This window comes from Euleptes europaea, chromosome 12 (assembly GCF_029931775.1).
Source record: "Euleptes europaea isolate rEulEur1 chromosome 12, rEulEur1.hap1, whole genome shotgun sequence".
Taxonomy (NCBI): domain Eukaryota; kingdom Metazoa; phylum Chordata; class Lepidosauria; order Squamata; family Sphaerodactylidae; genus Euleptes; species Euleptes europaea.
The window spans coordinates 10,179,684-10,207,114 of record NC_079323.1 but is presented as its reverse complement, the minus strand read 5'-3'; the positions used below and the strand labels follow the sequence as shown (position 1 = coordinate 10,207,114).

Genomic DNA, 27,431 nt, shown 5'->3' with positions numbered 1-27,431 from the left:
TGGACTAGATGACCCTGGTGATCCCTTCCAACTCTATGGGCGAAAACGCACGGCCGCTTTATCCTCCTTTAATCCGTTTTAGCCAGGCTTGAACGCACATTAGGCGAAACGCGTGGGCTTGATCCTGGATGAATCCTGGCTGAAGTAAGGATTAAAGGAGGATAAAGCGACCGTGCGTTTTCGCCCTATGATTCTATTCGTCTATTCCAGTTATAATAGAGATAATAATAGATTTTAAATACTGTCATAACACTTCTCCGGAAGTCCAGTGGTGGTGGAAAGACTGTTTAGGGTGTGTGTGTGGCTATTAAAAAGGTAAAGGTCCCCTGTGCAAGCACCGGGTCATTCCTGACCCATGGGGTGACGACGTTTCCAAGGCAGACTTTGTTTGTGGGGTGGTTTGCCAGTTTCTAGAGCACTGTATATTTTGCAATTTATATTATACAATGTAACAGTGATGGTTTCATAAGTGCTCTTTGTTTTTGTTTTTTTTGTACTTTTGTATTTTACATGTTTTCTTTTTGGGCGCGTGCGTTTTGATTTAGAGTATAATTTTTTTCTTTTTTTGTTATGATTATTATTATGAAATAATAATATTAAAAATTTATTTTTTTTAAAAAGAAGACTATTCCAGCTGCAGCCGGAGAAGAGCCGTGCAGCCCGGAGGAACTTCCTTCCGAGCAAACCCGCTTCCAGGCGCTCCCGCAGAAGGAGCAACCCGAAGAGGAAGCGAACCCGCTTCGCGTCCACACGTGACGTCCCGGGGCGGGTCGCTGGCGGCCGTGCGTTCCGGGGGCGGATTAAAGCCGGGGCGGGGCGCGCGAGCCCCTTTCTCTTTCGCTCCCGGGGCCGGGCGCGTTTGCAGCGCGCTTGCAGCCATGGCTCCCTTGGCACGCGGCCGGCTCCCCTCGGCCGCCCTGCTGCAGCTGCTGCTGCTTCTCCTGCTGCTGGGCCGAAGCGCGGCCGACACGCCGGCCAACTGCACCTTCGAGGACCTGGAGGGCACCTGGGTGTTGCAGGTGGGCCGGGGCCGAGGCGCCGCGGACAGCCGCCTCAACTGCTCGGAAGTGGGTAAGTGCGCCCGGCTGGGGCCTTCCCCGCTCCTCCCCTCCCGTCCCCCGAGAAAGTTTGCAGCAAAACAACCCGCCGCCTCGTCTTTCGAAGGGTGCGAACGCATGCAAACTCTCGCCTTCGTTTGCACGCGTGCAAAAATCCGCGTGCAAAATTTCCTCTCTGCACTGCGAGGAAGTGTTTTTCAGGCCATTTGTTCGCAGCGGGGAGCCGTGCTCGTCTGTCTGCAGGAGTAGAAAAGAGCAAGAGTCCAGGAGCACCTTAAAGACTAACAAAAATATTTTCTGGCAGGGTATGAGCTTCCGTGAGCCACAGCTTAGTTAGTCTGTCTGCAGTAGTAGAAAAGAGCAAGAGTCCAGTAGTATCTTAAAGACTAACAAACATATTTTCTGGCAGGATATGAGCTTCCGTGAGCCACAGCTTAGTTAGTCTGCTTGCAGTAGTAGAAAAGAGCAAGAGTCCAGGAGCATCTTAAAGACTAACAAACATATTTTCTGGCAGGGTATGAGCTTTTGTGAGCCACAGCTTAGTTAGTCTGTCTGCAGTAGTAGAAAAGAGCAAGAGTCCAGGAGCACCTTCAAGACTAAACTCATACCCTGCCAGAAAATATGTTTGTTAGTCTTTAAGGTGCTGCTGGGCTCTGGCCATTTATACCTGGGAGGTTTGGCCTTGGATTTGCCGCGCTCTGCATGCACGTTTTCCCCATCTGAATTCTCAAAACTCAATACTAAGCCCCCATGCAGAGTTTTGAGAATTCAGATGGGGAAAACGTGCATCTAGAGAGCGGCAAAACGTCCCATGCATAAATGGCCGTAGAATCATAGAGTTAATTTTTAATGGAAGTAATTAAATGTTTTCTACTATACTAATCCATTTATTATTAGCGAGATTCACTATTTTTATTTTATTTTCCCTTTTTTCTTTCTTTTATATGATAGTACTAACTATTAATAAATATTAGCAACAATATCAGGATTAGAATTTTATGCAAAAGAGATTACTAATTTATCACAAGATGGAGGGAGGTGTAGGGGAAGTCAATATTTCTTTGATTATACACAAATATCTTTAACAATGTTTCCTATTTGTTGTTACTTTTTATTGTTTATGTCAGTTGTTAAACTATGTGATCTGGAAAAATAATAAAAAATTTATTTAAAAAAAAAGAATCAGAGTTGGAAGGGACCACCAGGGTCATCTAGTCCAACCCCCTGCACAATGCAGGAATTTCACAACTGCCTCCTCCCCTCACCACCAGTGCCCTCTATTCCATGCCCAGAAGATGCCCAAGATGCCCTCCCTCTCATGAACTACCGAAGGTCATAGGATCAGCATTGCTGATCAGCATTGGCCATCCAGCCTCTGCTTAAAAACCTCCAGGGAAGGAGAGCTCACCACCTCCTGAGGAAGCCTGTTCCACTGAAGAACCACTCTAGCTGTTAGAAAATTCTTCCTAATGTCTAGATGGAAACTCTTTTGATTTAATTTCAACCCGTTGGTTCTGGTCCGACCTTCTGGGGCAACAGAAAACAACTTGGCACCCTCCTCTATATGACAGCCCTTCAAGTTCTTGAAGATGGTTATCATATCACACCTCAGTCTTCTCCTCTCCAGGCTGAACATACCCAGCTCCTTCAACCTTTCCTCATAGGACTTGGTCTCCAGACCCCTCACCATCTTGGTTGCCCTCCTCTGGACACGTTCCAGCTTGTCTACATCTTTCTTAAACTCCCTAGACTGAGGTTTGCAACAAAATAATCCTCCACCTAGTCTTTCGAAGGACCATGTTCAAACTCTTGCATTTGTTTGTATGTGTGTAAAATGCCTTCCTCTCTGAACTTTGAGGAAATCTTCATGCCTTATTTAAGGGTAGGTTGACTCCGAAGTCAGTCCTGTTGAGTTCGAGGGGGCTGGCGCCTGGTTAGCTGTGCTTGCGTTTGCCATCTAGACCAGGGGTTCCCAGGGGCCATTTATGCAGGGTTGATTTTGATGTTCGCTCACAGCTCCTTTTTTAAATCCGACCTTTAAACTGGCTATTCACGGTCTGGATGCAAGAGGACAAAGTCAAACAAATCCCCCCCCCCCACTCGGCCTCTCCTTTTGCATAGCCATTAAGCAATCGTTTGCATAGCTAAGCCGGGCTGGGATTCTGCATGCTTCCTTCAGTGAATGCTTTGATGTGGGGGCATAGCAAATACAAAAGTGACGTTAAAAGGGCTCTTAAGAAATGTGAAGCAGTTATGCGTAGGCTTCGCAGTGATATCTGGAATGACTGTTCAGTGTGAAGAAATAAAAAATATATGTGGGCATTTCAGCCTGGAAGGCGCTGCTAATTACCTAGCGTTCCCCTCTGAACTTTGAGGAAGTCTTCGCGCTTTATTTAAGGCTAGGCTGACCTTGAAGTCAGTTCTGTTGCATTATAGGGGGCTAGCGCCTGGTCAGCCGTGCTTGCGTTTGCTATATAGATCAGCCTATTGCCTCTGAAATGAAACAGGAACCAAGAAGTACAGCGGGGACTTGGTCCAGAATGATAATTAGATGTGAAGATAAATGCCTCCGCTTTCCGGATACATGCCCTTTACGTCTGATGAAGGGAGTTTTGACTTGGAAAGTTTAAGCTGGAATCAGTCCAGTGGTTGGTCTAAAGTAGTGTTGGGCCCCTGTTTTATTTTTAATATTTCTGTAGGTTCCTTGCAGGGGCCGTTAAAGCTGGATCTACAAGGAGCAGTAAAATTTAAAAGTGGAAGGCAGTAGCACAGCTGAGCTACTGTGTCTTATTGACTTCACGGTGTTTGTTGACTCTTGCTGTCTGTTTTATTATGAAAATTTTATTGTACCATAAACTTTCATTGCAGCATAAAGCAACTTGGGGCCTTCTGGCTGAAAGGGGCTTTTTGGACTATCAGAGGGCCTGTCTAGTCCCGTACAGGTGAAAAGGGTCTGAGCGCTTGAGAATATGCAAAGTGTTTTTGTTGCTTCGTTGCTTGGTTATGCCAGCCAGTTAGGAGGGGAGGGCTTCCAGGGAATCTTTGGACTTCTGTTACTTCTAGTTAATACCTCCCATTTGTATGTTTCTGAATTTACTTGCCTGTCGCACCAAGGATTTCTGCTGTGTAGGTTACAGCCTGCTTGTGCAGACAAGGAGGATGGCAGGGATTCTCGGTGCTGTGGCTCAGTGGTAGAGCATCTGCTTGGCATGCAGAAGGTCCCAGGTTCAATCGCCAGCCTTTCCAGTTAAAGGGACTAGGCAAGCAGGTGTCTTGAAAGACCTCTGCCTGAGACCCTGGAGAGCCGCTGCTGGTCAGAGTAGACAATACTGACTTTGATGGAGCAAGGGTCTGATTCAGGATAAGGCAGCTTCGTGTGTTCATGTGTGTCCAGGTGCCAGGCCCTGCCTAGCTGGTATCCTCTCCCACTGTTGCCACTGGATGTAATGGGAAATCTTCCAAATGTCAGGAGCATTGGAGCAGATGGTGTTCGTTCCTGAGGGAGCTGGCACTCTGCATATACCTAGAGGCACTCTTCTTTGCTTCTCCTTCATGTTCCCAGTGCTGAGTGCTGGGTCTCGATATGGCCTTCTATGATAATCCTGCCATTTTCTCAGTCCTCACTTCAGGCTATGGGGTTGGCTGGGGTCTGTAGTCCTACATGTAGAGTCTTACTAGGCCTGGGGTAGGTAGGTAGGTAGGTAGTAGGTCAAGCTTTTCCTGCCAGATTTATATCTTGCTTTTCTCTGCAATGGGTGAATCCAGAGCAGTTTACTTCATTGCTCCTTCCTTCCAGTTGTAACAAACAGCTCTGTGAGGTAGGTTAGAGTGGGCAGTAGTGATTGGCTTAAGATCCCCTGGTGAGCTGACCTGGAGGTGGTGAGCTGTCCTTCCCTGGAGGGTTTTAAGCAGAGGCTAGATGGCCATCTGTCAGCAATGCTGATTCTGTGACCTTAGGCAGATGATGAGAGGGAGGGCACCTTGGCCATCTTCTGGACATGGAGTAGGGGGTCACTGGGTGTGTGTGGGGGGGGAGGCAGTTGTGAAATTCCTGCATCGTGCAGGGAGTTGGACTAGATGACCCTGGTGGTCCCTTCCAATTATAAGAAGAAGAGTTGGTTGTTTATATGCTGACTTTCTCTACCACTTAAGGGAGAATCAAACCGGCTTACAATCTCCTTCCCCTCCCCACAACTGACAACTTGTGAAGCAGGTGGGGCTGAGAGAGTGTGACTAGCCCAAGGTCACCCAGCTGGCTTCATGTGTAGGAGTGGGGAAGTCAACCCCCGTTCTCCAGGCTCGAGTCCTCCGCTCATGTGGAGGAGTGGGGAATCAAACATGGTTCTCTGGATCAGAGTCCACCTCTCTTAACCACTGCACCACGCTGGCTCATGGAGTGGAGATTTCAGTCTGGCTTTCCCAGTTCCTAGGCTACTCACTGCACTGTGCTGGGAACAGCTTGGGCAGAGTTTTGAGGCTTGCAAGAAACCTGTGCAACTGCTTCTAATATGGGTTAGGAGACATTGAATCTCTTCCTGGGGAGGGCTTGAATGTGACCACGTCCCCCACATTTGCATTCTTTTGGGGTGACCTCTTAGCTCTTGCATCTTATCATGGAGGGGGGAGCAAAAGAGGGTAGCAGGAAGCATTTGTATAATTATGGTACAGCTTGGAGCTCTTGGTTACTCTTCTGCTATATCTGGGAAAAAGTCATAGCAAAGCAGATGGACATGCAAATAAAATTTCCTCAGAAGAAGAGGAAAGGGTGATTTTCCCTTCCCTTCAGATGATTCACCACAATTTCTCTGATTTCCCTCCTCAAAATCACAAGTTCAGTGGCTTGCGCAAGACAGAAACAAGGAAGTTCCCCCTTCTTCGAGGATGTCATATGAATTCACTCAGCCACATGAATTCGCTCAGCACTTTTGTGCAAAAATAAATCTGTTTTGAAGCACTGGAGCTTGAACTAATACGAAGTAGGACGGACTGACTGGGCGATTGTGAAATAAGGATTTCTTAGGCCATCCAAAAAGATGTTTTTTTTAACTGTCATCAGATTTGACGCATGCTGACTGTTAGTGTGGAACAATGAAATTTAACTCAACTTAGTGTAAAGAGTTATAACTTATAATGATGTTGGATACGGGTTTATAAATGTGACCGAACAAGGAAGGGGATTATTTTATGCCCTTTTCTTCAATGGGGACCCAGGGCAGTTCACATTGTTCTCGTCTCCTCCATTTTATCCTCTCAACAACCTTGTGAGGTAGTAGAAGAGAGCAAGAGTCCAGTAGCACCTTAAAGACTACAAAATTTCTGGCAGGGTGTGAGCTTTCGTGAGCCACAGCTCACTTCTTCAGGTACAGCTAGTTTGTAAGGTAGGTTAGGTTGAGATTGTGTGGTGGCTCTTCTCGGCAGCTTTGGTTCTGAAATCTGCCTAGATTTAGAATAATTTTGTTCAAAAAGAGGCATCAATGAAACAGGGGAGCAGCAGCTTTTAATGGAGAACAGCTAAAGACAGTTAGGCTAAGCAGGCAGCTGCTGTCCTTAGGTGTGTGGAATATCTAACAATATTTGACCAGTCAGATAAGTGGCCAGATTAACAGTATTTGACAGGTAAAGCAGCCGGCATGCCAACTCTCAACTGTTAGCATTTTATCCTGCACCTAGTTTCCCTTTTTGTCTAAGAGATTTGGCTAAGAGGAAAAACTGGCCCAAGGTCACATAGTGAGATTTTTAGTAGAGGAAGGTCTAAACCCATGTCTTCACAATCCTAGCCCGAAATTCTGTTGACTGCACTATGCTGGCTAAGGATGTTATCTGTACTTAAAACTGGTTGATATAGTCGTAATGTCCCATATCTGGACTGAATACACACCAGTAGTATTTAGATTGGATTTTGTGGGCGGGGTGGTGTTCGGCTACATAGAAAAATTGAAGGTTAGCACTTTTCCATCGGACCAAGAGTCTGGTGTTGGATTAGGATCCGGAGACCCGAGTTCAAATCTCTGCTGTGGAAACTCACTGGGTGTCCGTGGATGAATCATACTTTTTCAGCCTACCTTGCAGCGTTAGGATTGTTGTTAGGATAAATTGGAGAAAGGAAGAATGTTGTAAGCTGTTCGGGTCTCTGTTGGGAGAGGAAAGCAGGATGAGAGACAGCGTGGTATAGTGGTTAAGAGTGGCGGTCTCTAATCTGATGAACTGGGTTGGTTTCCCCACTCCTCCACATGAGCGGCGGACTCTAACCTGGAGAACCGGGTTCGATTCCCCTCTCCTCCACATGAAGCCAGCTGGGTGACCTTGGGCCAGTCAGTTAACTCTCTCAGCCCTACCTACCTCACAAGGTGTCTTTTGTGGGGAGGGGCAGGGAAGGTGATTATAAGCCGCTTCGAGACCCCTTGCAGTACAGAAAAGCGGGGTAGAAAAACCAACTTCTTTTTCTTCTAAACAAGCTTTCAGTGGCCAGAGCATCCTTTGCAAACGCCTGAAGTGTTGGCATGCATGCCCCTGTAACTTGTTGCTTCGAGCCAAGAAATATGTGGGACAAAACTGCCAACAAGGTCCAGATCAAAGGTTAGAGATACAGTCTGGCCACACACACACACTCACGCCATACTAGTGCTAAATTTGCAAAGCCTCATCAGCTGGGGACGTCAATTGTGGGGGTCTTTTCTGTCTGAGGCCCCGTTTCTATTTGTGAGTCACATGGGTATGTCACACCAGTCTCTTGTATAGCTGGGTCTTCTGGACTGATCCTTCCTCACCTGGTAAATAATAGTTTAGCAGTCCCCCTCCTGAAATTCTAGTGCATACATCGAATGTCGGTCTGTTGCATTTCTCTTTATTTCCTGACATCCACTGGAAACCTTAACAGTTATTAGTGTATGGGGATTTCCCCTTCTTCTTTTTTAAAAAAATCACTGGTTGCATTAAAATTGGCTGGTGGGTTTGCTATAAATTTGTCTATGGTGGCCAGATGGTGGTATATAAATAGCAACCTTCTCTCTTGAATGTTTTTGAAGACTTACCCTTTTTGGGTTCTCTTTCTCAGTTGTTCTACCCTGTTCGTTTGTTTTTCAAAAATGTTGTGTTTTCTCACCCTCCCCACCTACAAAGAAAAAGCTTAGTGTGGGGTGGTGGTTAGATTTGTCCGACTAGGATCTCGGAAACCCGAGTTCAAATCCTCGCTCGCCAAAGAAGCTTGCTGGGTGGCCTTGGGGGCCATCTCTCAATCTTAGCTTAACCTACCTCACAGGGGATAAAATGGGGAATGGGAGAAAGTGTGGCTGCTCTAGGTCTCTATTGGGGAGAAAGGTGGGGTGTAAATGATGTAAATCAGCGGTCCCCGATGTGGTGCCTGTGGCTGCCATGGTGCCCTCAGACACCCTTTCTGGTGCCCGCCAGGTGTTTTTAGGAAGTGGGTGGGGCCAGGTAGCGCTTTGGCACCTGCCACCACATTACAAGGATCTACACAGTGGTACTGAAGTTAAGTTGTGATCATTTGGTGGCTGTGTCTCCTGCGGCACCCACCGTGCCCTATCAGAATTCCAAATGTGCCCACAGGCTCAAAAAGGTTGGGGACCCCCGAATTGCAAAAATAAATAAATAGTGGAAACACAAGAAGAGCCCCTCTCCATTAATCTGACCCCCTTTCAAAGACATCTGTGCTTGTGGGCCTCACGACGTCTGCTGGCAGTGAACTTAATGGAAACGGCTGTGGCTCAGTGGTAGAGCATCTGCTTGGCATGCAGGAGGCCCCAGGTTCAATCCCTGGCATTTCCAGTTAAAGGGACTAGGCAAGTGGGTGATGTGAAAGACCTCTCTGCCTGAAACCCTGGAGAGCAGCTGCTGGTCTGAGTAGACAATACTGACTTTGATGGACCAAGGGTCGGATTCAGTATAAGGCAGCTTCATGTGTTCATGTGTGAAACTTAAGCTGAGGAGGTGACTCTGAAGTTAGTGTTCAGAAATTATAATTTGCTAGTGGATACTGGACCGAGTCATGGTCAGGCAACCCTTTGCCTGGCCCTGAGGGCAGAATCCAGTCAAAGGAAAGCACTTTTTAAAATGTCCATTTATAAATGAGAGGCTGAAGCATGAAACCAATGGGAAAGTGCCTCCTGGCGACTGGACTGGAGGGAGACTATCACTGAATGTATAATATCTAGAGTATTATGAAAATGCAGATACCACAGCTGAGTTCTGCCCCACATTATCTATAACCTCATCGAGGCTCATCTGCTGAAAGCGTAACTTTTTCCTCCCTCCCTTCTCTTTAGGGCCTATCGAGAAAAAAATAGTGGTTCACCTCCAGAAGCTTGATGTGGCACAGGATAATGAAGGGAACAGTGGCTTCTTTACAATAATTTACAACCAAGGCTTTGAGGTGGTGTTGAACAACTACAAGTGGTTTGCGTTTTTTAAGGTAAGCGAGACTTCCTTCCCCTCAACTTAGTTTTTCACAATATGGTAAGGTACAGTCAGGAAATGTGGCTTCCAAGTCTGCTGTTTGAGTAGCACATGCAATTCTGTCTGGCAGCACCCAAAAAAGTCAACACTTTTGGTTCAGAAATGCTCTAAATTGTATTTTTTACAATGATACAGTTGTTATCCAAAATTGTACACATTTATTTATTTCATGTATACCCTGACTTTCTCCCCGATGGGGGGACCCAAGGTGGTTTACACCATTTTTCTCTCCTTCGTTCTTTCCTCACAACAATCCTGTGAGGTGGGTTACTTTGAGAGAGTGTGACTGGCCCAAGGTCACCCAGCGAACTTCCATGGCACAAGTGGGGGTTTGCCCATGGGTCTCCCAGATACTAGTCTGACACTCTTAACCACTACCCCACACTGGCAATCACATTTGGCCACCCCATTAACCATGTGGCTGACTGAAAAGGGGCATTTCTCCCTTGTGAAGGCATGAAGGGAAGAAGGTTTTTGGGACTCTTCCAGAAGATGGATCCCAAGTCTGGTGGACTTCCCAGAGTAGGCTGTCATATTTCTTGCTTCTTGGTAAGGGCTTGTCCAGCGTGGGCTCGTGTGAGGGGAGACAGCGCTTTGTGGCAAAGCAGGTCAGATCCCCAGGAGAGGTTTGGAATGGGCTTTTTTATACATTTTTATACTCCCTCAAAATTAGGTATTCTGTGTACAGACCCTTGAGAGCTTAAAGGGGGTGGGTAGGGAAGAAGAAGGCTCTTCAAACCAACCCCTCTTCCCAAAATATTTGCTAGGGTCTTGACTTTCAAGCCCCTCAAACTGTCTGAAGATTAGGGTGTTACACGTGTTCAGGCAGAAAGTTTCCATGGCAGTGTGAGGACAATCAGATTCAGACACCTTTATTGGCATAGTAAGGGGAAATCAGAAGGAGATTGAGACTGGGAAGGGCAGCCATGAAGGAGCTAGAAAAGATTTTGAAGTGTAAGGATGTGTCACTGGCCACCAAGACTAGATTCATTCATGCCATCGTATTCCCTATTACTATGTATGGGTGTGAAAGCTGGACAGTGAAGAAAGCTGATAGGAAGAAAATAGATTCCTTTGAAATGTGGTGTTGGAGGAGAGTGTTACGTGGACTGCCAAAAAAACAAATCAGTGGGTTATAGATCAAATCAAGCCTGAACTGACCCTAGAAACTAAAATGACTAAACTGAGGCTGTCGTATTTTGGTCACGTCATGAGACGACAAGAGTCACTGGAAAAGACAGTCATGCTAGGAAAAGTTGAAAGCAGCAGGAAAAGAGGAAGACCCAACAAGAGATGGATTGACTCAATAAAGGAAGCCACAGCCTTCAGTTTGCAAGATCTGAGCAAGGCTGTCAAAGATAGGACATTTTGGAGGACTTTCATTCATGGGGTCGCCATGAGTCTGAAGCGACTTGATGGCACTTAACACACACACACACACACATACAAGGGGACAACCAACACCCATGAGTCCTAGATAGAGCTGTGCACCTTTTTTCAATGTTTTTTGGGTTCTATTTTAATAAACTTGGAAATTTTTGAAAAAGCCAAATATAATGGATTCAATGGGAGGGAGGAGTATGAGCAGAAAGGTTTGTTGTGAATCCTCTTGCAAATTGTTCAGGTTAGGTTCTTGCACACAGCGGATGAGGAGATTGGTTAGATGAGCACAGAATCCCCTTCTGTAGAGAAAAAGGCTGGCATGTACATCCCCCACCCTGGCAAATTATTAATCATTGGTGATCCCATGGTAGAGACCTCTATGACTCCGTAAGCTTCCCAGAGGCATCTATCCAGACTCGATCACCTCATCCAGCAAGGCATTTATTTTGCACCTCCAAGTGGTAATTGCAAGCGCCATCCCTGGCCGGCAGTGCATTCTGGTTCTCACCTGGCAACTTTCAAGTTACAAGTGGCAACCTGATTAACGGGAATGTGCTTCAGCTATTGTTTTAAAGAGCTTTCCATACTAGTGACAAGGAAAAGCAGATTTGTTGCTCTTCAGTTGCAAGCCTGTAATGAAGAATTAAAGAGCTGGCTATCACTGTAGTATCTAGTGAAGATTTTAAATTTGTATTCTTTCCTATTTAGGCCCTGCCAAGGGTAATCTGATGCCCTCTTTAGCAGGCAGATGGATGCACCTAGCACAGTGCTGTCAAAACACAGAGACAACACGGATTCTGAAACAAGCATTTTTTGGCTAAGCTTTAAGGTCTTTCGGTGTGTGCCAAGAAAGCTGATATTTGCTCTGGCCGTTTCAGCTATCTTATACTTGCAACTTAATAAGTTAGCTGCCAGCAGCAAGTGGGAGAAGGGTAAACAACTCCCCCGCTGACATTCCCCAGTGCAAAGATCTCCCTGGAAGCCTCCTGCTCGGTTGCAGAAGCATTGAGACGGATCTGGAATTCTGATTTTTGTGAAGAGGACTTTGTAGCTGTCTTCGATGTGGCCGTACTCATTGAGCTGTGTTGCGCAAAGGTTGTGAACACCTTGTGATGTTGTGAGCTGTGCAGATTAGGGTCTCTCTCCCTGGCCCCTTGCAAGAGACGCACAAATTGTGGCTCTAGTTTTTATAAATAAAAAAAAGAGGAGAGAAACCTCTTTTGTTTATTCTGTCCAGGCCATTTCGGGATGTAAGTGGGGGCTTGCATGGCATGACGCTCCTCCAAGCAGATCATGAGAGGGAGGGCATCTTGGCCATCTTCTGGGCATGGAGCAGTGGTCACTGGGGGTGTGGGGAGGAGGTAGTTGTGAATTTCCTGCATTGTGCAGGGGATTGGACTAGATCAGTGGTTCTCAACCTGGGGCCATATGCCCCCCCAGGGGGCCCCAGGATATTCCAAGGGGACCACAGCTGAATATTGCATAAATGGGGGGCCACGGAGGGAAGTGAGAAGTGAAGAAAACAAGAGAAGTGACCGAGAAAAGAAAACAGAAGTGAAGAAAACAGAAAACAGTGGTAGAGGCTTTGTTTATTAGCGTGCTGTATCCCCTTTTTGTGGAGTATTTTTTGTAAATTTCAGTTTCCCAATAAGAATTGCATGTGTGCATTTTGTGTGGCTGTTTATGCTTCTTTGTTCCTTGGCTATTTACAAACAAAACATTTAAATAGCTACCTTTCTACCAGTAGGACAGGGGGGGGGGCACAGGAAGGAAACAAGGTCGGAAGGGGGCCACGGTCGGAAAAAGGTTGCAAACCACTGGACTAGATGACCCTGGAGGTCCCTTCCAACTCTGTGATCCTAAGCAGAGATTCTTGCATGCATGAAACTAGCTGGTTGGCAAAGAAGGCCAGACGTACTTCGACTCCTAAGTTTAATTCACAATGAGGCCGGTCGAGTGGCCGGCAGCTGGCTCCTTGGAATTGCTTTCCAGGCAGATGTCCTGTTGCTCTCAAGTGGTTGGTAACATGATCCCTGTTCACCTGTGAACAGCTGTTGGTAAGAAAGATCCCATGCGTGTTCACTTTACAAATTAAACCAGGGAGTAGTAACTGGATAAATGTGGGCTTTCAGTCACATCTTCGGCTGTACATGAACTAAATGTAACATGAGAATTGCTCAGTGAACATAAAAAGAAAAATTAAGGGTACGCTGTACAGGGGTTGTACATGTGTTCACTTGTTGACAAGACTATAGTGAGGGGCTTTTCATTGGTGACCCCCAACTTTGGAATACCCCTCCTCAGATGGATTTGGGAGGCTGCCTTCATTATTTTTATTTTGGTACGAGATTAAGATATTTATTTTTCAGGTGTGTTTAAAGAACAACTGGTGTGTCTGCTGCTCTGGTTTTATCTGACTCGCCAGATTTATTTTACTGCTTGTTTGCGCTTATTTTTGTTAACCTTTGTTTTGTTTATTGGAAACCTCTTTATAATGGAGAAGCTTCTCGGGGTCTTCCGCATAAAAATGCTCAGTGGCCATTTTGACAGGAACTGCGTGGGATTTTTATATATATTCCACCTCATAATGCTTCTTAGAGCTCAATGACTGAAGTTTTAGATGTGTGATTTGTCTCCTCCAAATTCGCTGGGGTATTGATAGGGAAGGACCCAATGTCCTTGAGAAGAGGGGATTAACTCTTTCCCCACATTGTTCCCGTGATTACAAATGCCTCCATAACTAATTTATACCCGATGGGAGGAGGAGAGAAAGAGAGAGATGAATGCCCATGTAAAGAAGAGTTGGTTTTTATATGCTGACTTTCTCTACCATTTAAGGGAGAATCAAACCGACTGACAATCCCCTTCCCCTCCCCACAGCAGACACCCTGTGAGGTAGGTGGGGCTGAGAGAGTGTGACTAGCCTAAGGTCACCCAGCTGGTTTCATGTGGAGGAGTGGGGAAACCAACCCGGTTCACCAGATTAGCCTCCACCGCTCATGTGGAGGAGTGGGGAATCAAACCCAGTTCTCCAGATCAGAGTCCACCGCTCCAAACCACCACTCTTAACCACTACACCACGCTGGCTCTCTGGAGAATGATTTGGGGGCAGCTGTCCTGTGGGGAGGGGGGGGAGAGAACTTTTCCCCTTTTCCAATGGAAAATTGGGGTCTGTTGGTGATCACTGAAAATGCCTGTGAAATATTTTATTTTGGCCTGAATGAAATGCTTTTAAGAAGAAGGGTTAGTTTTATATGCCGATTTTCTCTACCTTTTAAGGAAGAATCAAACCAGCTTTAAGGAGAATCAAACCATCTCCTTCTCTTCCTCTCCCCACAACAGACACCTTTGGAAGGAGGTGAGGCTGAGAGAGCTCTAAGAGAACTGTGACTAGCCCAGGGTCACCCAGCTGGCTTCATGGATAGGAGTCGGGAAACCAACCCGGATTCTCCAGATTATAGTCTGGTGCTCCCATCCACTATGCCAGGCTGGCCAATGTTTTTATTCAGAAGGCAGACTGCCACCATTTGTAGATTCTTGGCCTTTCAGTCTTGTGTCATGGTCTGATCACATCATTTGGTCTCAATTTGCTCCTGCTGTGCCATCATCATGGTCATGACATCCTTAAATTTTGTGGGAAATGGTTTCATTTTGCTACTGGGACACAGGAGCCAGTTCTGGTTCCAGCAGAACATCTGGGCTTGGTGAGGCTCCAGGCTCATACAGCAAAAGCAACTTCCGCCATTCTCTTTAGACAGGCCATGAGATGATAACGTTCTGAAAGCTTTATCTGCTGCTTTCCATGTATGCCCATTTCTCCTGAATCAATGAGCGGCGGAGGCTAATCTGGCGGACTGGATTGGTTTCCCCACTCCTCCACACGAAGCCATCTGGGTGACCTTGAGCTAGTCACATCTCTCTCGGCCCCTCCTAGCTCACAGGGGGTCTGTTGTGGGGAAGGGAAGGTGATTGTAAGCCAGTTTGAGTCTCCCTTAAGTGGTAGAGAAAGTCGGCATATAAAAACCAACTTTTCTTCTCCTCCTCCTCCTCCTCTCAAGAAGGCTTGCAGCTTACCCATTCCTCCGACAGCAGGTGGGAACTGCCTGCCAACTACAGGCCCTACAGGTTATTGGACAAGATCCTTCTTGATAGGCTGAAGTGTGAACTTCACACAATGGTTGCTTGTAGTAAACGTAAGCAGTTCTGTGTCCAGGTCTTGAAAGCGGCTCAGGGAAAGAGGGAAGTAGCCCTGTGACCTTGTTACATCATACGTTGGATGTGCTTAAATTTTGAGGTCACCTAGACAAATGTCATTTGTAATGGGGAATTGGATATAAGGTTCTCTTGCTTCGTGGATAGGGGATTGGGGTTGGGGAGAGAATTGTGTAAGATGGGGGGGACTTCGTGGTGGAGCATTTGCTTTGCATACAGAATGTCCCAGGTTCAGTCCATGACATCTCCAGTTAAAAGGCTATTTCTGCCTGACACCGGCTGCCACTCAGAGTAGACCTTGATTGATCAATTGCTTCTGTCAGTATAGGCCAGCTTCATGAAAGAGAGGTAGAACAGTTCTGGGTTTCGCTGTTCCCTTTCTTACGTGAAAGGAAGGAGAGAAGCTTTTGCATGGCTACAGTGCTTCCAACAGTGTTTTGATCACCAAAAACTTAAAATGAAGCTTTTCCTTCCACACTGACATATCAAGAAGGCCTTGTCTACCAAACCCCATCTTTGTAGTCCTCTGAGGTAAATCATGACGAGGCCTGTCTTCCTAATGACCAGGGTCTGCTTCAGTTGACCTCTGGGGCCCCCAGACAGTAGCTGTGCAGTGGTAGCAGCTGTTGCAAAATGGTGTCTTTGCATGATCAGTTGAATTTTGGCTGCGAGGCATCTGCGTGGCAGGGGTGTGCTTGGGTAGGTTTGTACAGACCACGGCTAAGATGTCCAAGGCCAGTAATGGGCAGTCCTGCTTCTTCAGTGTAGCAGTGTGGGCTGCCCTGTATGGGGGAAGGGGTGTGTCTCTTCTGTGCATGGAAAAATTTATCTTTTTTTCTTTCTCCCCCCCCCCCCCCCAGTATGAAGTAGATAAGGAGAAGACAACCTCTTACTGTAACGAGACGTTGCCAGGATGGGTGCATGATGTGTTGGGGCGTAACTGGGCATGTTTCACTGGACAGAAGGTCTCTCCTCCGTCCTCTGGCGTTCGTGTAGATCCGCTGCCTGTTTGGCCAACCTATGGAAGGTGAGCGAAAGGGGGAATCTATACAATAAGTATTTATCCCTCCCTTTTTCCAAGGAATTCAGAGCAGCCTGTGTTTTAGCAATGCTGTTTGGTTTAGTAACTAGCTAGAAAAGTGATCTCTCAAGCATAGGCCCGAGGCTCAGTTAATGGAGACAACTGGGCCTGTCCAACTGGCTCTCATTTTGGAGACCAGACGGCCTTTGTGTTTCAGGTGTACTGGGTTGGCCTGTTGCACCTGTTGCTGGAGAGCTTAAAAAGCCCCTGCTTTCCCTAATTGCCTAGTGAACTCCACAAGAAGAGTTTTCTTGGATGTGGAATAACTACTATGTTGGCCTGTGCTGAATTTTAGGGGAGAAATGTGTCCAAAGACTTACTGGACCATAAATGTGCATCTTGGTGTATCTTATAGAAAAGGAAAATTCCAGTCAAACCAGAGGCTTCAGAGCTACAGGAGCTTGAACACATGAAGCTGCCTTATACTTAAGCAGACCCTTGGTCCATCAAAGTCAGTATTGATTGCTCAGACTGGCAGTGGCTCTCCAGGGTCTCAGGCAGAGGTCTTTCACATCACCTACTTGCCTAATCCCATTAACTGGAGATGCCGGGGATTGAACCTGGGACCTTCTGCATGCCAAGCAGATGCTCTACCACTGAGCCACGACCCCTCCCCAGCTTGCTGGTATATATTCCACAGCTTGCGGGTATATATTCCAGGAGTAAGGTTCTTCTTGAGGCTTCTGCTTGGCATTTTGTCTTCAGAAATCGGGTGATGCTATATGCATTTGATGAGGCACCGTTCCCCAAAGGTCCCTTGATTGTCCAGCAACCTACAGAACAGCTCTGGAGGCCTTTCCTAGAACCAGCCTTCCTAGAACCTTTCCCGTCCAGCCTTCAGTTGCTGCTCCTCTTGCCAAGACTGTGGTAGGGAGCTTGGGGGCGGACGGAGATGAAATTCCTCTTAATTTAGGAGGGCTTCTGTGGAGCGTGGAGAAGCCCTCAAAGGCACAAGAGGACACCTATGTGGGATGCTTGTGTGTGTTGTAGTAGACAGTGCCGTCAAGTGGCAGCTGACTCATGGCAACCCTGTAGGGTTTTCAAGGCAAGAAACGCTCAGGGGTGGTTTGTCATTGCCTGCCACTGCATAGCAATCGGGGTGAGGGGTTGTGGCTCAGTGATAAGAGAATCTGCTTGGCATGCAGAAGGCCCCAGGTTCAATCCCCGGCATCTCCAGTTAAAGGGAACAGGCAAGTAGGTGATGTAAAAGGTCTCTGCCTGAGACCCTGGACAACCGCTGCCAGTCTGAGTAGACAATACTGACTTTGATGGACCAAGGGTTTGATAAGGAAGCTTCATGTGTTCAAACCACTTCTTGTGCCAACAACTGTCTTCAATATAGTCATTTGTATATTGGAATCCAGAGATTTTTGCAGGTCCAAGCCAAGCTCGGATCATACATGACACATTTGGCTGTAGAGGGTTGAAACTGATGCTTTTTGTGGTAAGCTAAGTCACATGTATTCCTTGTTCTAAACTTTTTAACCTGTGTGTATATGTGTGTCTCTGTGTTTGCAGTTATCTGAAAAGGCCCTATTTCTCCAGTGCTGACTTTGTGAAGGCAATCAATGCTGTTCAGAAATCCTGGACTGCCACAACTTACAAGGAACATGGATCGCTCACCTTGGAAGACTTCCATAAGAGAGCCGGAGGGCCGAAGTCCAGAATACCAAAGTAAGAAGGTGTTACTTACTTGGAAGATGAAAAGTCTGTTATTTAGGACTGCAGACGGTTAGATCATCTCACGTTGGCTTCCAAAGAATGGAGTGTGTTATCAGATGTTGGTTGTGTAATACAGAAGACTAATGACAATAAGTTAGGCTGAATCCCTGTGCTTTCTCTAGCCTACACAGTTGTCCTTAGAGCTGTGATACTACAGCATAAAGCAGCTGCATGAATCATATTCTCAGCCCTGCCCAGAGTGTCAACTTGGTTGAACATTCATTCCACCAATTTGTGGTCCGTAGCCTATGGTCAGGCTGGTTCCATAGATTCTGAAGAATGAGATGGCAGGGGAAGGGGCCTTGGCTCAGTGGTAGAGCATCTGCTTGGCATGCGGAAGGTCCCAGGTTCAGTCCCTGGCATCTCCAGTTAAAGGGACTAGGCAAGTAGGTGATGAGAAAGACCTCAGCCTGAGAGCCTGGGGTCAGGCTGCCAGTCTGAGTAGATAATCCTGACTTTGATGGGCCAAGGGTCTGATTCAGTATACGGCAGCTTCATGTGTTCAGGAAAGGCTGTACCACTTAAGACTGCAGGTGATGGATTTTTGGAACGGTCACCTCTGTTATAAAACTTACTGCAAGTAACACAGCAAAGAGAAATAACTGGTACAGAAGGGCAAAATGGCTGTACCGCCATATTTGTTTGCAAAGGAGCGTTTTTAGCTGGAATTCACCACTGGCATATTAAAGTGGTGTACTCATTCTGTCTACTGCCTCATTCGGACCTTATGTGCATGCTTGGGCAAATTACATTTTTACTTTCTAAACAAGGGTTGCCAACCTCCAGGTGGGTCCTGGAGATCTCCCCCTATTACAGCTGATCTCCAGGCAATACAGATCAGTCCCCCTGGAGAAAATGGATGCTTTGGAGGGTGGACTCTATGGCATTGTACCACACTGAGGTCCCTCCCATACCCTACCCTCCACAGGTTCCACCCTAACAGGTATTTCCCAACCCAGAGATGGCAACCCTACTTAACGCACGCTAAGTACCACTTTGAAATTATTGTGGTTTCAAATGGCTTTTCCTAATGCATCCTCCTTTCCTTGGCAGGTTAGAAGCTTCATGCACTCTTCTTGGGACTTGTCCATTCATAATATAATTCTTCCCCACCTCATTTTGGGGTCTCTCCCGTTGTGTGGCTCTGTTGATTTCTACTGCAGTTACCGCATTGAGTAGGCATATTTCAAAATAAGACCAAGGCCCTGTGGGGGATTAAGACCAGTCTAAAAAAAAAAAGGCAGCACACAATGGAAAATGGGGAAGGTTGACAGGAAGAGGGGAAGGATCCGTGGTGGTTAGGAATGGCACAGCCACGCCGCCAAAAATAAAATAAAAGCACTTTAAAAAATAAAAAAAGGGAAATTCCCCCATAGCAAACAGTGATGCACCGCCACAAAAAAAGGTGGTGTGCCAACGCCACAGCTCAAGGGGGCGTTCCTGGGTCCAAAGAAGTTAGGAAGCTGCCTAAAGACAGCTGCACCCCCAGGAATGCCCCTCCCCCCACGCCAGTGCGGGCTCCTGCTTCTGGGATTTCATTGCCGATGTCGCACCGCTGGTGGTGAAGCCCCGTGCAGCAGCATGGCTTCCTGGCACTGGCATGTTAGCACCCTGTGCTAGCGTAGGTGCCGCTTTATTCCGTGATAAGGTGGCACGTCGGCACAGGGTCACGCCAGCTCCTTAGGAGCTTCATCACCCCCTTCAGGATAGCCTTAAAGACCCTAAGGTTACCAGAGTATATGCAGACCCTAAGGTTACCAGGGTATATTCTCTCAAAAGTCCAAGCTTGTTTTGCCAGAGAGTTTCAACTCTCAAAAGCATATACTTTGGAAATCTTGCTTGTCTTTAAGGCGCTTCTGGACTTAACCTTTCTCTAAAGTAGACCAACATGGCTCCCCTCCTGAAATGTCTGCCAGTGTTGCTTCCCTTGAAGGAAGAGGCCGGGAGGGACCGCTTTTCTCACTTCTGCTTCACTCCAGCCCCTTCTTCGTATCCGCATAGGTCCACGACCCCCAGCGTAGCTTATTGTGGTTTTAAAAAGAGGCTGTTGAGGTAGGAAGGCATGTGAAGATGACGGTATCTGCTCGCGCTTTGCGCGATCTGGCTTTGTGCCGTAGACGTCAGATGTTTTAGTGGCTGGACTGCTGTGACTTTTGGGAAACGATAACGCAGGGTGAGGCTCGTCTGCCCCAAAATGCATTCGGTTGCTAAACGGTGCACTTTAGCCGAAGGCTGGGAGGGGGAAAGTGGCTTAGCAGTAAGCAGACAAGGACAAACCTCCTTCAGCAGCAGCTCATTAACTATTGTTAACGTTCTCCCGAAACGGCTGCTCGGGAAGTGTGTTTTAGCCCCTGCGACGTCTGTATTAAGTATCATTTTGGCTCTTCGGTGTCTGCGGTTGGATTGCGTCTGTTGCCGAAGGCAATTTTCTCGCCAAGAGTGGAGAGGTCCAGAAGTTCCACGCTATTAAGCGCTCGAGTATAATGCTAAAAAACAAGGCCTGTGTGACTGGCGTTGCGATTGCCGTGGAGTCTTCGCCCCTGTTCTGCCTGGCGGTTCTCTTCAACCTCCGAAATGGACTCTTCACAGGGGGTTGTCACGCACGAGCCAAAGGATCCCTGTTGTGTGTGTGTGTTGCCGTGATTTTAGCAAAGGAAACCAAAGGGGTTGAGCTAAACACTATCTACCATCACAAAAAAATGCATTTATTTTATTATATATTGTGCACAATTGTATTTAGAAACACAGGGCCTGAACTAAGTCTTCTTAAAAAGCACAGAAATGTTTACAAATATTACCAACACCTATACAGTTGATGTTAGTACATCTAATGACCAAAATAAGACCAGACGCGTTTCAGCTCTTCAAAGGCCTTCTTCAGTGGTCAGACATGCATAATTTTACAATACACATCCTGACATTTACACAGACATAATACAATGTAAATATATATATATATATAAAAGCCTTTTGGAAGGAGAAAAAAAGAGGGGTGAAACATCCTAGTATTACCTTAATAAATAATATGACACCCCTCCCAATTTTTTTAAATTGAAATTACATATTTACCTATTATCCTGTGTGCCTTTATATATAGTCCATGTGTCTTAAAACATGGCTCACGGCCCACACCTGGGTCAAGATGACACAATATGTTAAAAATATCTTGTTATGCCAATAAAATAATTTTTAATGTAGCAACCCTCCCATTCCTTAGAAATATTCCAAATTTCCAGTTAAAGCTGACCTTGTAAGAGGTAGCCCAGAGCTGTAGCGGGTCTCTTCCGTGCTTTGAGTGAGCTCATTTTTGGATGAGCGTGGACTTGTAAGGGCACCAGCGTGGGAGTTCCAGGTTGTTTTCCTCCCCTGGTAACAGAGTTCAGTGGATAATTTGGTTGATGTCGGGGGGAAGGTGCACAGCCAATGACAGGTCCAAACCTATGCTGTAGGGTTGCCAAATCCACCTTGGGAAATTCCTGGAACTCCGGTTGTGGGGCTTGTGCAGGACGGAGTTTGGGGGGAGAGGGGGTTAACCCATCAAGCTCTGGGTTGGAGATTCTGGGAGGGGAGGGTGGGGGTTGGGGAGGGGGCTCAGCAGGGTAGAATGCCATTGAGTGACCCTCTATAATGCCTCCCTCTAAAGCAGCCATTTTCTCCAGGGGAACTGATCAGTCCAGTTTGGAGATTAGTTGTAATTCCAAGAACTTCAGGCCCTAGTGGAATTTGGCAACCCTACAACGCCCGCCTGTCTGGCCTGCTGGCTCTCATCAAGCCACTGAGAGAGCGCTTCCATCTCCTCTAATATGCTTGAAGGCAGTTAGGAATAAGTTAATGTGTAGCTGGTCAGCCTTGCTTATTTTGCTCTCCTCTGGCTAGGCCTGTTGCGGGAGCTGGCGGATTGTGCCAACGCCCAGGAATAACCACCAGTACCAGTAGAGCTTGTAGAAAATGCAGTTGTTTATTCACAGTGCTATAAACACACTCTTTCCACCACTATCTCCCGACACAGACTCACAGAGTCTTACACTTATATACAGATGCCATCTCCAGGCAGCAATTAGTGTTACTTGGCTGAGTCACTCTCCAGGTGCAACTCATTACCTTCAGGCTGAGTCACCCTACAGGTGCAACTCTTTAACTCAGTCTCAGGCCTTCTAGGGGCTTTCCAGGTTATTGCATCAGCTTAGCTTGACACTTAGATCCCCTGAATCTAAAACCACCTGTCATTGCTAATATGAACAGACTTGCATATTCTGTCAAGGCCGAGTGGTTGTATTGCCCTCCCCACAAGTTACATTACAGTACAAAATTGTCAAATAGTGCACAAAAGCTAGAATTATGTTTTCAGGAGACGGTTTGTTAAAATACTTATGCCCCACCTTTCCCTTGTGGTTCAAAGCGGCTTCCAATTCCAAAAATTAAACATGCAGAATGCAGTAAATCACCATTTACCACCTCCCCAAGAACACACAAAGCTGCCTTATACTGAGTCAGACCTTGGTCCATCAAAGTCAGTATTGTCTACTCAGACCAGCAGCGGCTCTCCAGGTCTCAGGCTGAGGTTTTCCCATCCCATTTAACTGGAGATGCCTGGGATTGAACCTGGGACCTTCTGCATGCCAAGCAGAGGCTCTACCACTGAGCCACGGCCCTTCCCCTTGCCTCCCCTCCCCCATGTTGAGATGGTAACCTCACCATGGAAAATGTGTATCCTTTTTCTAGTAGGCCGAAGACTGCCCCGCTGACCGCTGAAGTGATCAAAGCGGCCTCCTCCCTGCCTGCCTCCTGGGACTGGCGAAATGTCAACGGTGTGAACTACGTCAGCCCTGTACGGGATCAAGGTAAGACCTGTTTTCAAAATGACTACTTATCGATAATGTCTGGTCTGCAAGGCACACAGAAGGTATCAAACACGGAATCCTCCTCTTGTGACTTTGCCTGTTCTAGTTGGGTTCTTCTGTTGGGGTTTTTACGTTCAAGAGTAAAAAGAAATGACTTCAGAGGAATGGTGGAAGTTGTTGTGAAAATAAAACGATGGAGAGGAGAATGGTGTAAGCTGCTTCGGTGTCTCCCGTGAGACAAAAAGTGGGATATAAATATCTGAACAAACAACAGGGCGTTGAAGAGGGGTGTTAAAGTTTAAGAAATCATGCCCAGCGAGGGTTGCTGGTTGGTGTTGACCTGATCCATTGCAAAATATGGTTTGTCTGGTTTTTGGCCAGTCTTCACTTCCCTAATTTCAGGCCTGTCCAAGCATCAAGTCAAATGCATCTTGAACTGTGAAATGCTCTGACATTATTCTCCCTCCCCCCATCCCTGTTTGGAGCAACCTGACTCTGCTTGACTTATCTACTGGATGCAGTTTCCTTATCTTTTTTAAAAAGGGTGCAAGCAGTGGGTCATTACTGACCCTTGAGGTGACGTCACATCCCGACGTTTACTAGGCAGACTATGTTTACGGGGTGGTTTGCCATTGCCTTTCCCAGTCGTCTGCACTTTACCCCCAGCCAGGTGGGTACTCATGTTACCGACCTCAGAAGGATGGAAGGCTACCTGAAGCCGGCTACCTGAAACTAACTTCTGTCGGGATCGAACTCAGGTTGTGAGCAGAGGTTTGAATGCAGTACTGCAGCTTACCACTCTGCACCACAGGGCCTTCTTTCCTTATTTTAACCCCTTCCCCAAAGGAAACTTTGAGGAGGGCTGCAACATCTGTTTAAAAACTTGATTATATCTTCCAGAGATGCAAGAATGCCTGATAAAGCCTGCTTGGACATTCTTCCCCGGATACAAAGTTTATCTCCTGTTTATAATGGAACTGCAGAGATATTAACACATCCGTCTCTCTGTGAGGAGAACATTTGTTATCTCCCCAGACCTTTCTTGTCTTCAAAATGGAAGAAGATGAAATAATGAGGGAGCGTATTTGATCTCTGTGTATTTTTTTTCTGGAACATCACACTGAACAGGGCAGATGTCCTTTTCAAAGGCTTCTAACATTTGAGAAGTTTAGGATCGGGGAAGAGGGGTTAGGAAAGGGGATAACAAGTTCCAGGTTCCCAGGTTGAGCAGGCTGTGCTAATTTCATCCAGGTTCCCTTCCTCGCTCACGTCTGGGTGGCATTAGACATGCCCAAGAGCTTGGGTGATCAGAGGAGCAGAGAAGTGAAGCAGGTCCTGCCGAATAAAGCTTGATCATCCTTTACATCCCGTTTTGGTGATTGGGTACCTGAGAATTTGATTTTTATTCATGCGACTGCTGTAGAGCAGTGGCCTTTAACCCATGGACTGGGATGCTCTAGTGCTGGGGTCCCCAATGTGTGGAGCCCATGGGTGCCATGGTGGCCGCCAGGTGTTTTTAGGAAATGGGTGTGGGGCTTTTGCCCAGCAGGGCTTCTGATTGGCTGTTGGCGATTTGGTGGGCTGTGCAGATTTTTAAAAACATTGCTTCAGCAACTGCTGCTGCCACAGCACAAGGATCTATACCGGGTGATTGAAGATAAGCTGTGCGTCTGCAGGAAAATATGTCCTGGTAGTGCTTGCATCTCTGTGGGGCACAATCAGTGGGGCTTGCATCTGGAATGGTTGAAGGCCATCACTGGAGAGGAGGAACAATTAATGGGGGAGGAAGGAGCTACATTCTTATTAGCACTGAATTGCTGTTGCGAACCCTTATTTGGGAATTATCCTTCCCCTTGCCTTAGAGAACCAGCTGGAAAAAAATAGCAGCAGTTAGAAAGTGATCGTTCAGAAGGATGGTTCTCTTTCCAAGAGTGCTTTATGCCTGTTAATCACCCTTTTGTTTTAAGTGATCCCATTGGCCATGGATCAAGAGGCCTGTAATGCAATTTAAACTCTGTTAAAATTGAATTTGGAGAACATCAGAAAAACAGTTGGTTTTATAAATTAGCTTAGATTGCATTTGATAACCCAGGTTGGTTTGGGTCGGGCTTTTCTCCCTCCTTACCCCCAGACATCAATATTGCCTAGTTAGCACATGAATGTACCGCTGCACTGAATAACCAATTTATTTTTGTTGAGATTAGGAAAGCAATTACTATGGTAGCCTCGTGTGTGTCTACAGAGTGAGCCGGGGCAACCAAGAGCTCGTCGCAGGCTGTCAAATTGACAAGGTTTCGAAGAGAGTGCCGGGAGTGCAGAGGAGGGGGTAGAGAAGCAAGCGCAGCGCCAAGTTGCTAGAGACTGAGCCTTGAGTTTTCCTCTCGCAGACGTGTGTACTTTCGCTGTGTGCCTCTAATGTGCCCCATTTCTCTAAGAGGAGAAGCCCATATCTGGTACTAGCATGTGGTCCCATAGTCAAAATTCGTTCCATTAAAAATGGCCTTTGTGTGCGGTGGGAATGTCGAGTCCCTGGCCTTAATTTGGATCGTGTGTGGCAGAATGCAGGGGATGGTTCCCTGCACATGAATACGTGAAGCTGCCTTATACTGAATCAGACCCTTGGTTCATCAAAGTCAGTATTGTCTACTCAGACTGGCAGCGGCTCTCCCAGGTTCTCAGGCAGAGGAATTCCCCATCACCTACTGCCTTATTCTTTAACTGGAGGTGGCGGGGTTGAACCTGGGACCTTCACGAGAGCCAGCGTGGTGTAGTGGTTAAGAGTGGTGGTTTGGAGCGGTGGACTCTGATCTGGAGTACCGGGTTTGATCCCCCACTCCTCCACATGAGCTGCGGAGGCTAATCTGGTGGACTGGATTTGTTTCCCCACTCCTACACACGAAGCCAGCTGGGTGACCTTGGGCTAGTTACAGCACTCTTAGAGCTCTCTCAGCCTCACCTACCAGGAAGCAGCCAAGGTCAGAACAGTAAATCATGCAGAGATGCAGGGGCCAGCCTCCACTCTGTATTTACAATGGGAGGCAGTAATCTTACTATCTATTTATCACAGCACACTCACAGTTTGCTAACACATTGGCAGTTGGCCCAGCATGCAACTTGGTCCCAGACGTGACTGTTGATTGACTAATATCACTTCCTTTTGTTCTCAGAATCCTGTGGGAGTTGCTACGCCTTCTCTTCAATGGGCATGCTGGAAGCACGGATTCGCATCCTCTCCAACAATACACAGACTCCAATTCTAAGTCCCCAGCAGATTGTTTCCTGTGCGGAGTATGCTCAAGGTAATCAGAATGGCTACAGGAGAGCCTCGGTTAACAGCTAATAACACATGAAGCTGCCTTATACTGAATCAGACCCTTCGTCCATCAAAGTCAGTATTGTCTACTCAGACTGGCAGTGGCTCTCCAGGGTCTCAGGCAGAGGCCTTTCACATCACCTACTTGTCTTGTCCCTTTCACTGGAGATGCCGGGGATTGAACCTGGGACCTTCTGCATGCCAAGCAGATGCTCTGCCACTCAGATGCTGAGCCACAGCCCCTCCCCTAATTTTAATTAATTTTGAGAGCCGTCTTTTGAGTTGAGCAAGAGCCGAAAAGCCAGCTACCTTCAGGACAATTACTCGCTCTGAGATGGGACGTGCAGCCTCCAAGGAGAACTAAAATTTGAGCCGGGACACAGGCTTTTTCCCGGATGGGCAGAAGCAAAGGTACTGCTGGAAGTGCAGGATGCTGTTGGTCTTTGTTCTTAACTAGGGGAAAGGAGGTTGGGAGAGCCTTTCACCCACAGTTTGGCTGGAGGAAAAAGTGGCTGGTTTCTCTAGGAAGGTGTTGAGGGAGAGTGGTTGAGATGTTTCTCAGAAGGGGGGCAAAGACTACATCTAGAAGCAGCAGTGGAACAAATTGCTTAAAGAGGTGATTGCTTAAAGCCGGTTTGATTCTCCCTTAAGTGGCAGAGAAAGTCGACATATAAAAACCAACTCTTCTTCTTCTTCTTCTACTTCTAAAATCTTTTGGGAAAAGGCATGGTAAAAATGCTGGTGCTGTAAATCATAGTAAGTCTTTAGAGCCACTCCCTAAAGCTGCCTTCTGTTTTTCCCCCCAGGTTGTATGGGAGGATTCCCCTACCTCATCGGGAAATACGCTCAAGATTTCGGCATGGCCGAGGAGGCATGTTTGCCTTACACCGGCATGGATTCCCCCTGCTCCCTCAAGAAGGACTGTTACCACTACTACACATCTGACTACCACTACGTTGGAGGGTTTTACGGTGGATGCAACGAAGCGCTGATGAAGCTCGAACTTGTAAAAAACGGACCGATGGCCGTCAGCTTCGAGGTGTACTCAGACTTCCCTACTTATCAAGGGGGGATCTACCACCACACAGGGCTGATGGATCCTTTCAACCCCTTTGAACTGACCAATCACGCTGTCCTCCTTGTGGGCTACGGCAGCGATCCGCGTACCGGCGAGCCCTTCTGGATAGTGAAGAACAGCTGGGGGGAGTCCTGGGGTGAGGGTGGCTACTTCCGCATCCGCAGAGGCTCCGACGAATGCGCTATTGAGAGCATAGCTGTAGCTGCTTCTCCTATAACCAAGGTGTAATGGCGGTGGAGTTTTAGGCCACGTCCTCCCAGGAAGCCATATT

General features: G+C 47.0%; 1 protein-coding gene and 1 non-coding gene across 2 annotated transcripts; both read left to right on the top strand.

Moving 5' to 3' along the window:
• The first annotated feature begins 878 nt into the window (after positions 1-878).
• On the top strand, positions 879-27,431 carry CTSC (cathepsin C). The gene is made up of 7 exons (XM_056858850.1): positions 879-1,071; positions 9,341-9,486; positions 15,986-16,152; positions 17,725-17,880; positions 22,651-22,769; positions 25,937-26,068; positions 26,889-27,431. The coding sequence occupies exons 1-7, from the start codon at positions 879-881 to the stop codon at positions 27,386-27,388; spliced, it is 1,413 nt and encodes a 470-aa protein (XP_056714828.1). The 3' UTR covers positions 27,389-27,431.
• LOC130485719 (small Cajal body-specific RNA 11) lies at positions 17,033-17,169 on the top strand. The gene has a single exon (XR_008933734.1). It is a non-coding gene; the product is annotated as a small Cajal body-specific RNA 11 (non-coding RNA).

Excerpts from the sequence above, each read along its gene's own strand:
- CTSC (XM_056858850.1), top strand. The coding sequence starts at position 879 with ATGGCTCCCTTGGCACGCGGCCGGCTCCCCTCGGCCGCCCTGCTGCAG. Across the intron at positions 16,153-17,724 it reads GTTTGGCCAACCTATGGAAG|TTATCTGAAAAGGCCCTATT; the intron begins GTGAGCGAAAGG and ends CTGTGTTTGCAG. Across the intron at positions 17,881-22,650 it reads CCGAAGTCCAGAATACCAAA|TAGGCCGAAGACTGCCCCGC; the intron begins GTAAGAAGGTGT and ends TCCTTTTTCTAG.